At 51.2% G+C, this 15,120-nt stretch overlaps 1 protein-coding gene across 2 annotated transcripts in view; it reads right to left on the reverse strand.

The window, feature by feature from the left end:
- Positions 1-15,120, reverse strand: part of TBC1D22B (TBC1 domain family member 22B) — a 70,799-nt gene that overhangs the window by 35,209 nt on the left and 20,470 nt on the right. For both annotated transcript variants that reach the window (XM_055137967.1, XM_055137966.1), the window contains 4 exons: positions 4,774-5,081; positions 2,952-3,131; positions 2,438-2,508; positions 1,161-1,289 (listed from right to left, as the gene is read on the reverse strand). In XM_055137967.1, the coding sequence (XP_054993942.1) occupies positions 1,161-1,289; positions 2,438-2,508; positions 2,952-3,131; positions 4,774-5,081 (688 nt within the window). The remainder of the gene's footprint in view (positions 1-1,160; positions 1,290-2,437; positions 2,509-2,951; positions 3,132-4,773; positions 5,082-15,120) is intronic.

The following is a 15,120-nucleotide window of genomic DNA, read 5'->3' on the forward strand; positions in this document are numbered from 1 at the left end:
GTCTGTGAGTGTCGAGAGAGGCTGTGCCTGTCTGTGAGTGTCGGGAGAGACTGCGCCTGTCTGTGAGTGTCGAGAGAGACTGCGCCTGTCTGTGAGTGTCGAGAGAGGCTGTGCCTGTCTGTGAGTGTCGGGAGAGACTGCGCCTGTCTGTGAGTGTCGAGAGAGGCTGTGCCTGTCTGTGAGTGTCAGGAGAGACTGTGCCTGTCTGTGAGTGTCGAGAGAGACTGCGCCTGTCTGTGAGTGTCAGGAGAGACTGCGCCTGTCTGTGAGTGTCGAGAGAGACTGCGCCTGTCTGTGAGTGTCGAGAGAGACTGTGCCTGTCTGTGAGTGTCGAGAGAGACTGCGCCTGTCTGTGAGTGTCGAGAGAGACTGCGCCTGTCTGTGAGTGTCGGGAGAGACTGCGCCTTTCTGTGAGTGTCGAGAGAGACTGTGCCTGTCTGTGAGTGTCGGGAGAGACTGCGCCTGTCTGTGAGTGTCGAGAGAGACTGTGCCTGTCTGTGAGTGTCGAGAGAGACTGCGCCTGTGTGTGAGTGTCGAGAGAGACTGCACCTGTGTGTGAGTGTCGAGAGAGACTGCGCCTGTTCGTGCGTGTCAGAAGAGGCTGCTCCTGTCTGTGCATGTCAGAAGAGGCTGTCTGTAGGTGACAAGAGAGAGAGCCCTCACCTGTCTGTGGGTGTGCGGAGAGGCTGCAGCTGTCTGTAGGTGTGCGGGGAGCCCTCACCTGTCTGTAGGTGTGCGGAGAGCCCTCACCTGTCTGTAGGTGTGCGGAGAGCCCTCACCTATCTGTAGGTGTGCGGGGAGCCCTCACCTGTCTGTAGGTGTGTGGGGAGCCCTCACCTGTCTGTAGGTGTGCGGAGAGCCCTCACCTGTCTGTAGGTGTGCGGGGAGCCCTCACCTGTCTGTAGGTGTGTGGGGAGCCCTCACCTGTCTGTAGGTGTGGGGAGAGCCCTCACCTGTCTGTAGGTGTGCGGGGAGCCCTCACCTGTCTGTAGGTGTGTGGGGAGCCCTCACCTGTCTGTAGGTGTGTGGGGAGAGCCCTCACCTGTCTGTAGGTGTGCGGAGAGCCCTCACCTGTCTGTAGGTGTGTGGGGAGCCCTCACCTGTCTGTAGGTGTGCGGGGAGAGCCCTCACCTGTCTGTAGGTGTGCGGAGAGCCCTCACCTGTCTGTAGGTGTCCTGGTGGTGCTCCTCATTCCGAGAGTCGTAATACTGCTCGATGAAGCCAAAGTACTCCTCCCGCTTCCGCTGCAGCGTCAGCTTCCTCCGCTCCGTGTTTGCCGGGAGGTAGCCCTGCGGGCCGGAGGGCTGTCAGGTGGGCACAGATGCCAGAGTCCTGAGCCCTGTGCTTCTACTTCAGCTGAACAGTGGCTGGGAACCCACTGAAGGAAAGGGAAGGAAACGGCCACGGAGACAAGAGCAGGTTCCCCTGTGGCCGGGCCACCCAGCGTCCGCCTGCGCCCAGGCAGTGAGACCCCCTGGGCACTGAAGCAAGGCCAGCTGCCCCCATGGCACCAGCCCTCCAGAGCACTGCGAGTGGGTCTGGGGGGCCAAGGGGAGGGAGCAGGGCCCAAGGCGGGGCCACATCCCTGGGGCTTCTGCCCAGCACAGGGAGAAGGCGCTCTCTGTGCAGCCCGGAGGCAGCCTGGAGAAGCGAGGGCCGGTTCGACAGGCTTTTCCAGGGTCCTGTCCAGAGCTGCGTGTTCGGGAAGCTGGACGGAACCTGCAATAGGACACTGCAGCGACCAGGCCCACGGTGCCTGGCGGCAGCCCCTCTCTGCTAGCCTTGGTGCAGAGCCCACTCTCGGGCCCCACATCTCCACCCCCACTTCCATTCTCGGCGAATCCACGTCTCAGAGTGTTCAGGCCTGGTGGGGCCTGGCTGGGGCTGGGCTGGGTGCGGGCAGGAGGGCAGCCGCTCCGCTCCCATTTCTGGACCAGGTCTCCCAGCGGGTGCTGGGGGCCGGCACTTGGGCGGCTGCATTTCCCTATGCCCTCTCAGCACCTGGCACCGAGCCTGGGGAGCAGCAGGCCCTCAGCAGATCCTGCCTCGCTGAATGAATGAATTCCCAGCCCTTCCCAGTTCCCATCTGAGAGGCTGGCACAGTGCTGGCACACTAGCTCAGCTGCCTCAGCAACCCATTATCACTCTTCAGCGTGGCAAGGCGGGTTTCAACCTAATGAAAGGGAAAGTGGGACAAGCCCCGACAAGTGTGGGATCTCCCAGCCAGGCCGTGTCCTTCCTCCCCAGAGCCAAGAGAGACAGAGTGGCGTGTGCGAGTTCACGTGTGAGAGGAAACGCGGGAGAGACTGAGCCTGTCGGCACAGCAATAAGGACAGTGGCCCCGTGGGAGCACGCCTGGCGGCCTCGCAGGCCCGGAAGACACCCATGCCCAGGAAACGTGCGGACTGGGTAGGCAGGGCTGAGAGGGCGCACTCACCGACAGGAGCCTCCAGGTCACAGGCCGGACCTCCCTGGGAACTCCTGGCCAGCTACACTTCCTCAGTTCATCTGCAAACACACAACAGCTTTGCTGGATCAGCCCTTCGCACAGACACCGGGTAGCCAGCCGTGAACAGCAGTGCCCGCCACCACTGTGACTGGCAAGCACAGGGAAAAGCCCCGCACAGCCCTGAGCAGCGTGATGCGAGGTCAGGCTGGGGGCGCGGCGTTAGAGGCAGAGGGGAAGAGCGACCAGCCAGTAGGCCTGGGGGTCGGGAAGAATCCCCCGGAAGAGCTGCGCCAGCGCCTACAGCCAGGACGCCGCCCTGCCTATCTGCCCTAGGTCCTCGCCGCGCACTTCTCACTTGGTACCTGCGTGTCACTGCAGTGGGCACCAGGCCAGGAGACGCTGGAAAAGTAAAAGAAGGCAGAATGAAGAGTAAGAGCACCCGGGTCTCGCGTGGGTCCAGCCAGCAGGAGCCCGACCTTCAGGGCCCAGGCCCAGCACTCACCTAAGTCCGTGTTGTGACTGGAGAGAAGCTGGCGGAACTTCTCCAGCCGCGTCTTCTCGCGCACAGCCATCGGAGGTGCCCCCGAGGCATTCTGGTCGGAAATGCGGGCCACGAGGGGGATGATGGGCCGCAGCGGGAGGGACTGCTGCTTGTGGAGGGGGTTCCTCAGGCAGGGGTCACCTGCGAGGGGAGGCAGAGACGGGCGGCTGAGCCCACAGCCCTGCCGCCCGTGCGCCTGCGCTCCCCAGTCTGGCCGTGACTCGGTCGTCAGACTCCAGCCCTCCTGGAGCCCCTTGTGAAGGCTACTGTTTTCTTTCTCCCTTAACCTGGTTCCTCTGAGCTGAGTGTAGGGGCCACAGGCGCAGGCAGTGCTGAGCAGAGCAGAGAAACGACAGGAGGTGGAGGCTGCCCTCTGGAAGCCCAGCTGTGACCTCTTGCCCGTGTGCCCCAGGGCACTTCCCTGCCTCCCCGGCTCCCCCTTCCACAGGGGTCTGGCCAGAACTTAGCACGGCTTCAAACCGAACCCACACCAGGTGCCAGAACTCCTGAACTAGCACTTGGGGAAATGAGCACTTGAGCACCCACATGGGGGGCTCCCCCATGCCAGGCACCGTGTGAGCACCTGACTGGAGGCTTCCAACATCTGGTAGGGGCTTGTGACGACTGTACTGGAGAGTAAACTGCGGTTGAGAGGTTAAATAATTTCTAGGTGAGCGCTGAGATGTTACCTTAGGTCTGCTCATTTAAAAGCCGTGACTGTTTTATTGTCCCAAATAGACTCAATTTAAAATTCTGACTGTCAAGTCAGTACAGCAGGTGAGTCATCTGCCTTAAATGTGGCCAACCCGGGTCTGACCCTTGGTACTTCATACGGTCCCCCAGACTTGCCAGGAGTCACCCCCGAGCATGAAGCCAGAGCAAGTGCTGAGTGCTGCTGGACAAGGCCGCCCAAAACACAACAACAGTAAATTCTGACATCTTTCTGTGACTATGTCACATCCCTGACCTCTGTGGACCCTAAAAAGCAGCACTCACAAGAAGACTGAAATGGTGACCACCAGCACAAGTAGCCAACGGAGAACAACTGCCTCAGGTCGGACACAGGGAAGGGAAACCTACGTGTAACCCTGGGCCTGGGAACAGTCTGTGCTGCAAGGAGCGCCTCTGCCCAGGGATTCCCAGGAGGGCAGGCAAACGCCTGACCACGCACCGACTGCAGGCCAGCCACCAGACCCTGGCTGAGGGGGCACTGCCAGTGGGCTCTAAGTCGGCTACGGGGCATGACTTCGGGGGCCTGAGAGTAGAGCTTCCTGAGCGCAGAATCGGAAAGTCTGCCTGGAGCCGAGTCCGGACATGCTCCGGGCCCCAGCAGGCCTCTGCTGCCCTTCTCATCTCTCAGTCTGCTGTTTGAGCCTCCGCTAGGATGGTGGCACTGCCCCTCTAGCTCAGAGCAACTGACTTCCATAAAGGCCCTCTGGGTCGCATTCGACACGGCAACGGACAGAGTATCCAACCCCGTCAAACCGACCAGCACCACAGCCCACTCTCTCCAGGGAGCACAGCGCCTGGCAGGCAGTGTTGGCCCTTAGGGACAGGAGAAATGCCTGTGAGGTAGCACAGTGGGTAGGACACCGGCCTCACAGGTGGCTGACCCCGATTCCATCCCAGGCACCGTATGTGGTCACCCGAGTCCCGCCAGGAGTGATCCATGGGCGCAGAGCCAGGGATCTGAGCAGAGGTCCAAAAATCAATCAACGAGTACCTGGGCAAACAAGCGAATGAGTGAAATGCACTCTGCTGAGAGGGAAGCAGTGGGACTTACTGGAATTCCGCGACAGCTGGGCATCACTGCTGGATTTGATGACCTTGTAGCCTGCGGGGACGTCCGATGCTGTGGACTGGGACCGTTCTGGCTTCACCCGTAGCTTGCTGTGGTTTTCCAGAACTTGGGCTGCAGCTGCCAAAGCAACTTTTGAGTTCAGAGTTTGAAAAGAAGGGGAGGAAAAGTCCTCTTCTTCATCATCACCAATGTCCCAAGCATCGCTGGTATTCCGGGCAAATTCGTGAAAACTGGAGGCCTTCTTACTCTTCAGAGGAACTGCATTGACTTTTGACCGTTCTTTGATGAAGCTTAAGAAAGGAGCATTAGGATGAGCAAGAAATAAATCTTTGGTGGGTCAGCTTACTGAGAATTCAGGCTAATTTCTTACGACAAAACAAACTCGAGCACTCCTTGGAGTGGGGCATGATCCACAGGCAATAGTAGGTATTCCACATATGAAGCATTAAATTCTGAGTTCAGAAATGAACAAGTCACTTCTATCTTATTCTACTAGCTTCGAGAAGACAGTCTTAGTTTACCTCTACTCTGTCTTTTAAGGCTACTTTAAGCATTTTAAGAGAAGCTTCAAGGTTAATGCATTTGCAAACAACAGAATCTGGCTTAGAATTTATTAAGATTGGGGCTGGACAGAAGCCCAACTCCCCTGACTCACGACTAATCTCTGTGGAGACAAACTGCCAAAACTCCAGGTACTCTGGTTTTCAGGCTGGAACTTGGAGGTTTTCTCAGAGTGGGTCCTGGCATCCTCTCCCTACCCCCGAAACTTCCAGAAACCCCGGCAGCAATGCCCACATGCTACAGTTTCTGCCACGCCAATCATCAGCCCAACGCTACAGACCCTGAGGTTTCTGGACTGCATGGGGGCATACGGCCACACAACACCAAAAAGTTCACAATGGTGCCATCCCAGTAAGAACACAGCCATCAAATGGGAAAGTAACATGGAAGCCAACTAAGCTCAGTAAATGAAAACAGTAACACAGAAGGCTCAACTAGCAACAAAACAGCTTAGTAAACCCACAGACCAGGACTTAATGACCCCATGGTAAAATATAATAATTTTCACAAATTTTCTTTTATGGAAGTATTTTTGATAATTTCATTAGCCATTTAGTTGTAATAAGCAATATAAAAGAAATTATTCTGTGCATGCTAATGGGACAGGCTTGCAGCTGGTTGGGAAAATGGGGACAATGGTGGAGGGAGGTCACTCTGGTGAAGACTGGTGCTGGAACACTGAGTGCCCATTACAACTGTATCGTAAACAATGTTGTAAACCACCGTGTTTAAACAAAATTAAAAAAAAAAAAAGATTGGGGATAGAAAGATAGTAAACCATTTGCCTTGTACGTGCCTGGCCTGGGCTCAAACCCTGGCAGCCCATATGGTTCCCCAAGCATTTCCAAGAGTTATTCCTGAATGCAGAGCCAGGATAAACCCTGAGCATCACTGGATATGGCTTCTAAAACAAAAGAAAAAAGGGAAATATCCAATTAGTTTTCACAGCTTATTTATTTTGGTTTGGGGGCCACACCTGGCTGTATTCAAGGATTACTCCTGGCTCTGTGCTCAAAAGGCTCACTCCTAGCAAGGCTCAGAACTATTCATGATGACGGGGATCGAATCTGTCTAGACTGCATAACAAGGCAAGTACTGTCTATCTCCAGGCCTCTCCCAGTGTTTCCATACCCACTGCATTATCTCCCAGACCTCTCCTGTGTTTATTTGGGTTTGGGGCCATAAATGGAGATGCTCAGGGGTTCCCCCTGGCTCTGCACTCAGGAATGCAAGGGGGGGCACATGAGATGCCAGGGATCAAACCTGGGTCAGCTGTGTGCAAGGTAAAGACCCTACCCGCTATACTATCGCTCTGGCCCTCTTTTTAAGGTTATTCTTCAATGCATGCAAATAATATTGGTAAATGGGTTTTCCATTCACACAGTGATAAATTTCCTTTTAAAAATAAGTCTATTTTTAACTTCCAGAAACCAATCGCCACCGCCCTCACGGCCGATCTCCACATCCTGGGACCCCACGTAAGAGAGTAAATTCACTGAAAAACGCAGGTATGCAGGACCAATGACTGAAAACACCGGGTCTCAGGGGATTGGGACTCATTTCCCTGCCCACCCTTCCTGGGTCCTGGCTGTCACGCCCACTAACTGCCTCTGGGTACCATTTAAGCACATTAATGGCCACGGTCCAAAGACTCACAAATGAATCTCAGAACCAAGCAGCTTGCTGTAGGGATGGCTCCAGACCCCAATTTTATTAATTTTTAAAAATCCAGGAGCACCCCACAACATCTCATATGTTTTTACTTTTTTTTCTTTTTGTTGAATCACTGTGAGATAGGCCCTTAGAGACATCTTATAACATTCATAACAAGCAATACAAAATAAATTATCTTGCATCTGCAGACTTGAGCGGTGGTGGAACACATCAAAATAACGGTGGTGGGAAGGTGTAATGGTGGTGGGATTGGTGTTGAAATACTGAATGTAATCAATTATTGTGAACAACTTTATAAAAATAAAATTTTTTAAAAAAGAAGCAATATTACTACATCCCACAAAATAAAGGTAATAACAGAATATTTCAAAAGTAAAAATAAGTCTATTTTTGTCAATAAATGGGTTCTCCGGCCCTGCCTTCGGCGCAAATGAGACCCCGAGCGGTCGTCCATGTACAGCTCCTCTGCTCCTGAACAGCCATGATCCCAGTGCCACAGAAACCAATCTCGGAATGCAGTGGCTGCTGGCAGAAATACCTCTGGACTTAATACCAGAATTCCAAATCTGGGCGGCCGCTTTCTCAACCGTGCAACATCATATGCTCTTTGTTACCAACAATAGAAAACATACAATCTAACGATGCCATTCCAACAGGTCTGACTGTTGGGGGAAAACTCCAAATAATGATAGTGAGTTTCCTGTCGAAAACTGAATGTAATCAAAGTAGGGAAAGAGTGAAGTGAAAATCATCTGCCACACAGGCAGAGGGGGAGTGGAAAGGGGGGTATGCTGGGGTTACTGGTGGTGGAACATGTGCACTGGTGAAGGGATGGGTGTTTGAGCATAGTATGACTGAGACTCGATCCTAAAAGCCCTGTAACTGTTCTCACGGTGACTCAATTAAAAAATAAATAAATAAACAAACAAACAAAAATGGGTTCTCTTCAAAATATATTTAGCAGAATATAGTATAAAATATGGTAAAAACAAAAAATAATAACAAAGCTTCATGTGTGCAGTCTGAGAACTATGAGGGGAAATGTTGGGGCAAAAGAGCTTAGTCCTAACTCACATGGGTCACTCCTACCTGGATTCTCTTCTCTCTTCCCTAAATGTCTGAGGCCCTAAAAATCTGGCTGCAGATGATGAAGTTGGGACTTCTCTAACTCATACCCTAAACAAAGAACAAAGGGAACAGTCTGCCATGAATTTACCACTGAGGAGTCAACACATCCTTAAAAGCACCTCAGCACCTGCTTTCCTGTAAAAACAAGGGTTGGCCTCAAGAGCAGAAGTTTCCCCATTTCAAAGATGTTTCTTCCCCTTGGGTGAGAGGTGGTTGGCCACTAATCTCTCCCATCTGCCCAGTTCATCGGGATGTCATCATTAGCAGCCCACCAGGAGCAAGACCCACGAAATACAAAGAAACACAAGATTACAAGAATGTAACAGTTCAAAAGGGGGCAGAAACAGGATGGCGTGTGTCACAAGTGACCAGGCCTTGCAGATGTGCTCACAGTGCCCCAGGACGGAGTAAGACCGGCTGCTGGTGCCGGCTGGCCAAACGTCAAGAAAGCCATCTAGCGACATACGTTCCAGGGACCTTAAAATGGTTCAGTCTATCCACTGGAAAAATATAGAAATCAAACTAAGAGAATTTAAAGACAATTTGCAATGTTCTATTTATTTGGAATTTATTTTGGTTAGAAACTGCAATCAATATAAACATCTAGAAATGGAAAATGCTGAATTAAAAGGACTGATTCACCTGTGTTGGAGTATAGCTCTAAACATTTTAGTTTGGTTTGGTTTGTCCTTCTTCCCATGCCACAGGGAGCTTAGGTTTAAGCGCTCTGAGGACACTCCCATCCCTCTGCTTATCTGTAAACTCTTCTCTGTGCTCTCCTCCCCAACCAGTTAATCACCTTTCCCCTAATCAGATTCTGTTAACTTGTAAGATCAGATCCTTCTAGGACATTGAATTTGTATTGTAAATTAAATATTGATTTTTGCATAGTTTACCTTAAAGCAATGTCCTTTCTGTATGGACACAGGAAGACAGTTAATATTATGTTCTTGTAACCTGGGAGTTGATTGACTCCAATAATTTTACTCCCGGGCATCTGCTTTCTCGACTCAGTGGCCTTAGCTCCTAGCACCCCAAAAGCAGGGTCCCAACGAGGGACGGAATGAACGCAGGGCAAGCTGTGAGCTACCCTGGCATCGAAATGGGCCAGGCCAAAGCGCCACAATACTCAACTATAGGTTGAGGGCATGATCATGGACACTGCTGTCATGATCCAAAGGTAATGACGAGACTAGGACCCTGCTGGGGTTAGGAAGATCCCTGGCCTGAGGACTGTGGTCTGGAATGTATAGTGAGATGTCCTCAGGAAGAACCAAACTTTAAGATTATATCTCTTAATGTGCTCATACAGAATGACATTGCTAGAAATATTAGAAGTAGATTTACTACAACTATTTAAGTGGATTACTAGCTGAGGAAGGAAGAAAGCGACACACCCTTGTTTGGATCCAACCCTTGAGTGGATCCCCTAGTAATCTGGAGTAATCTCCTCAGATGAGATTTTGTCCTTGAGGAGTGGTCTTACCTCTCTTTGTTAATTTGTTAAATGTTCCGACCCACCTTTGTGTCACCACCCTATGTGATTGCTATATAAAAAGACTGTAAGAACCGAGGGAGCTGCGAGACAGAAGCAGAAGGGGAATGGAGATTGGAATAAACTGCAACTGATACTGACCAGCCTGGCAACCAGCCTGGCACTTGTTCCTTCCTTCCTTCACCTGCCCATCGCCATCAACCTCCCTGGGGTGGGGGAGGTAGTGTGAGACTACGGAACACGGGTGGCAGGAGAGATAGAGCCCCGCTGCCCTTTTGTGACTACACACACCTGATGGAAAGTTATACTGTCATTAAAAATATCACACTAGAAAATTATCAAAGTGAAAATTGGAACCAATATTATGTATTTTTATGATTTTTTTAAAAGTATGGATATAGAAAAAACCAGGAGAAAATACTTCAAAATGCTAACAGTGCTATTTAACTCATAAGTGATAGTTGATTTCATGTTTATACTTCTCTGAATTGTTTTCTACAATGAGGAGCATTATACTTTTTATTAATCAGTAGATAGGCTGTTTTGATGGTTTTGACCAATTCCTAAGAATACATATAAACCTATTCAACGAACAACTGGAAATGAACAAGAGAGGCTGGAGTGGCAGCTCAGCAGGGAAGGCCTTGCATACAACCCACCCAGGTTTGATCCCTGGCACCCCATATGATCCCGTGAGCACTATCAGGAATCAACTCCGAAAGCAGAGCCACCCGTGAGTCTCGGGCATCTCCATGTGTGACCCCCCCCCCCAAAAAAAAAGGAAAAAAAAAAAGAGCAAAGCCCAAGTCCAGAAAAAACAAGTGAAAGTAAGGCAGTGCGAACCTCTGCATGGTCCAGCCCCGCGCCTGGGGCAGCACCGTCCCTAGCAGACTCTGCCGCAATGGCAGTGCCACCCTATGCCAGCACCTCTGTGCCATGTGGAAGGCCAAGAGCCCGCAGACAGCACAAACAGGTGGCTGGGCTCAGGAGCCCGGCCTGGGCCCACCACACGGACACGTGGCTGTTCCTGCTGCCTTCTCACCGGCCAGGGGCTGAGCAGGGGTCCTGCTGATTGTGATTTCCCAAATAACTTCTTGATATTTTAGAGACACCAACCGCACAAAACCAGACACTCAACCACCCAGGGTGCTCTCGGCCACCGAGAGCCGCAGTTCCGCCGAGGCTGCTCCACGGCCCTCTGCCAGCTCAGAGAAAGAAGCTGCTCCTGAAGAAAGCAGCACCCGGAGCCCCGGGTCCTCCCCAGCCGAAGAGCCAGGCCCACCAACATACTCCAGATTAAAACACTAATAAAATGCAGCCAGAGAGATCGCCCAGTGGGCAAGATGGCCCCTGGCACCCCAGGTGGTCCCCAGACCCCCACCAGGAATGACCCCTGAGCACAGAGCTGGGAGAAAGCCCTGAGCACTGCTGGGTGGGCCCTTCCACAGCCAAATAATTCAAATTAAAAACAATAAAAGAAGATAGTGAAAAGAAGGTAGGGGCTTACCTCTGAAAGCCAAAAGAAAAAAAAATCTAGAGACTAGGGACATGAATGAGAGTTAAAGCTTTGCAGCTTTGCGTTTTTTATTAATTTACTTCTCTGCAGAGAAGGTACGTTCATACATACTGGCACGGACCGTGGCTGAAACGCACTGGAAGTTTAAAGTGTACTCATCTCCCTGGCTCCGTTTGTTCTGTTTTCAGTTTTTTGGGCCACCACTGGCCCACCTGGCCAAGAATCACTAGCAGGACCCTAGGGTCTGCCGAGCCCTGCTTTGGGGAGCCGGGAAGAAGAGGGCAGAGGGTGGCGCACAGAGGATCTGAGCCTGGAGCGAGCAGAGAGGAGGCACGGGAAAGCCGAGCACAGCAGCCAGAGCGAGAGTCCGTGTGAGCTCAGCCAGGGCACGAGCCCCCGTGCACGAGCACACGCTGTCTGCTCACACACATGGGAGCCAGGCTGCAGAGAAACCTTGGCCAGGGACGGGCTGCGGGAGGAGAAATGTCTCCTCCTCTCTTTCCCTGCACAAAGCCAGGAGTTAGTGTACCAAAACTCAATCCAGGGGGCTGGAGAGATAGCACAGCAGGTAAGAGATAGCATAGCACTTGCCTTCTATGACCTGACCAGGGTTTGATTCCCTGGCACCCCATATCATCCCCGCCAGGAGTAACCCCTGAGTACTGCCGGGTGTGGCCCCCAAAACCAAATTTAAAAAAAAAAAAAGAAAATCAATCCAGTTAATTCTGCCTATGGTTTACAGGCTGCCTGATTTTAACACCTTCCCAAACAAGTAAATAAAACAATAAACATAACCAAAAGCCATTATTTAATAAAACTATATCAAAGCTACAATAAAACTTGCCTCTGGTACCTCCTTACAACTGTATGTCAAATTACAGTTTAAAAACCACTTTCACAAATCTCTCATTTAATTCTCATAACAATTCTGTGAGGCCTATGGATAAGAAATTAAGGTTCAGAAAAGTTAAGTAATTTGCTCAAGATTATGGAGTTAGTAAGTGGTGATAAAAAGGGGATTTTAGAAGTGTAGTTGACAGTAAAAACTCTCTAAAACGCAGCAAATGATTTATTTCAGAGAAAGCAAATGTTTGGTAAATGAAATCTTGCTAAGTGGCAACAAAAATAACCAAAGATATTTTTGGAAAGACCATACAAGTTAGGAATCAAAGATCAACCATCTGTGACTCGATTAACACTTGTTTTTAATAATATGGCTGTCCACTTAATAGAAACATGACACACGTGTCTTTAGGAACATACTGTTTGATCCTGGTAGGGATGTAAAGCAAGAAGTACTAGTAAAAAAAAGTCCAGTGGCCTCAACAATAGGTGAGGCTTCGTGTGAATCAGACTGTTTAGGGGGCAGTTTGGGACACACTGGCAGTGCTCAGGGGTCACTCCTAGAGGGGCTCAGGAGGCCATATGAGGTGTCAGGGTTTGAACTGGGGTTGGCGTGTGCAACGCCAGTGACTTACCCACAGTGCTATCTCTCGGGCCCCAGGTGACTTAGTTTCACAACTCAGAAACAGAAAACGAGATCGATACACTTTAGCACAGATTCAGAGAACAGTATAGTTAGAAGCCGGTCGTGTCACTGATGGCCTGTGGGCCACTCACTAATAAGACTCATTTCACCTGAGCTATAAAAATTATTACAGGCAATATTGTCACTAATTATAATTACTTTGGCAACCTGAAGTCAACATCCACAAAGGAGGAGAACTTCAGTGCTCATGCGGTTGATGTGACCGAAGAGCGCACGGAGAGGCTCCTGCGAAGATGAGGATGGACACGCCATCATTAACGGCCGTGGGAGTGGAAAGCAACCAGGGAGTAGAGAGGAGAAAAGTGTCCCAACTAATGTCTCATAGGAGCCATCGGGAATCACAAGCCAGTCGAGTGCAGACCGACACTGCCCCGTGGTCAAGTGCAGGAGTCCCCATGCAGGACGACTGTGCTCCCCCAAACTGCAGAGCCAAGTGCCAATTCGACCCAAAGGATGATAGTGGCTCTAGCAGATGACACGTGAAAATATGTGTGGTTTTGTACATTAACTGGTGAGAAAACAAGAGTATAGAGTCCTGGCATGTGGAATATGACATTCCTCAAAACCTGTCTCAAACACAGGACCAGACAAGGTCTCAAGTATAAACTGGAAAAGCAGACCCCACCGCCTAACTGCTGGACAGACACAGTTACGTGCTACTTGCATGCTTCGCAAGGGCCACCTGAAACACAGCGGGTAAGTCTATCACCATCCACAGAGGTGGCTGGGAGCAGAAATGGCTCGGCTATGACGTGTGCCCACAGAGGCGTGATGTCAGAGCACTGGCTGGTGTTCTGTGGCCGGTCCCCCTCAGTTCCACACTAAGCACATTCAAAGGCAGAAACATGAAAGTGGAGGCAAAACGTGTGCCCTCTTCACAAAGTGCTCTCTCTGGCCACAGGAAGCCCTGCCCAGGAGCCAGGCCCCGGAGACCTTTTCTCCCCTTGCCGACCTGACCACCAGACCAGCCGCTGCCGACCAAGCACTCGATCACCAAACAGTTATTCAAAGCTGCAGAACTAGCCCCGATGCCTGCTTTAAGGAACCTGCCTCCTCTCAGTGGGGCAAGGAAATCACAGTTCCTGAGCGAAGCAGCCGTGGCGGTGGGAGGACAGGCAGGCAAGGAAACGGCGCCCGCCACCCTGACATCGGACCAGAGTCTGTGGCTGGCAAAACCCGGCAATCAAGAAATTCTTTCTACTCACTCAATGGAAATATCACAAGAAAAACCAAACGTTCCTGTGAAGGAGAGCTACCCCAAGGGAGGGGTGAGTGGACCCAGAGAGAAGCCCACAGCCTCCATAAACGCCAAGCTCCACACCTTCACCCAGGATGTCTCCTCGGCGCCATGTGCCACTCGAGGTGCGAAGGGCACAGCGGCACAGTGAGCACAGCCTCTGCCTCACGGGCTCACCCTCACATGCGTTCTTGTTTCGCTCTGGGGGTTCTTTCCCTGTTCGTTTGGTTTTTTCCCCTGTTTAGTGATTCTGATAGAATTCAGGCACCTGAGCTGGAGAGAGCTTAATGGGCCAAGTGTTCACCCTGCATGCAGGAGGCCTGGGTTTGGTGCCTAGTGTCGCCTGGTCCCTCAGCACCACCAGGGGTGAAACCTGTGCAAGCACAGAGTTGGGAGTAACTCCCGAGCACCACTGGGTTTGACCATCATCATCATCATCATCATCATCATCATCATCATCATCATCATCATCATCATCATCATCATCATCATAATCATCCTGTTGACCGTCGAATTTCTCGAGTGGTCTCAGTAACTTCTCCATTCGTCCTAGCCCTGAGATTTTAGAAGCCTCTCTCTACTCGGCCTTCCCAATGATGCCGCATTGGAGGCTCTTTCAGGGTCAGGGGAATGAGATCCAGCTTGTTACTGGCTTTGGCATATGAATACACCATGGGAAGCTTGCGAGGCTCTCCCATGTGGGCAGGAAACTCTCAGAAGCTTGCCAGTTTCTCCCAGAGGGAGAAGTAGGTTATAAGATATCGCGCGGCCGCGAACACAAAAATAACCAACCCTAAAGCAAACTTTCAAAAAGAGCTGCAGGCATGCTTCCAGATCGGGCTGGGAACTGACCTTATACAGAGAGCCACAAAACAGGCAAAACAGGTGAACAGCAGAGTGAAAGAGTTGGCGGTTTCTAATGAATACTATCTATTCAGCAAAGTTACTGGAGTGGAAGGGTAAGTTACTTATATGTATTTTTTTGCTCTTTGGGTCACACCCAGTGTTGCACAGGGTTACTTCTGGCTCTGCACTCAGGAATTACTCCTGGCAGTGCTTGGGGGATGATGGGGATTGAATCCGGGTTGGCTGCGTGCAAGGCGAATGCCCTACTCAACGGCCTGTCACTCTGGCCTGGGGAAGGCAAATTATTGATAGTGCATACTAGA

This window comes from Sorex araneus, chromosome 5 (assembly GCF_027595985.1).
Source record: "Sorex araneus isolate mSorAra2 chromosome 5, mSorAra2.pri, whole genome shotgun sequence".
NCBI lineage: Eukaryota > Metazoa > Chordata > Mammalia > Eulipotyphla > Soricidae > Sorex > Sorex araneus.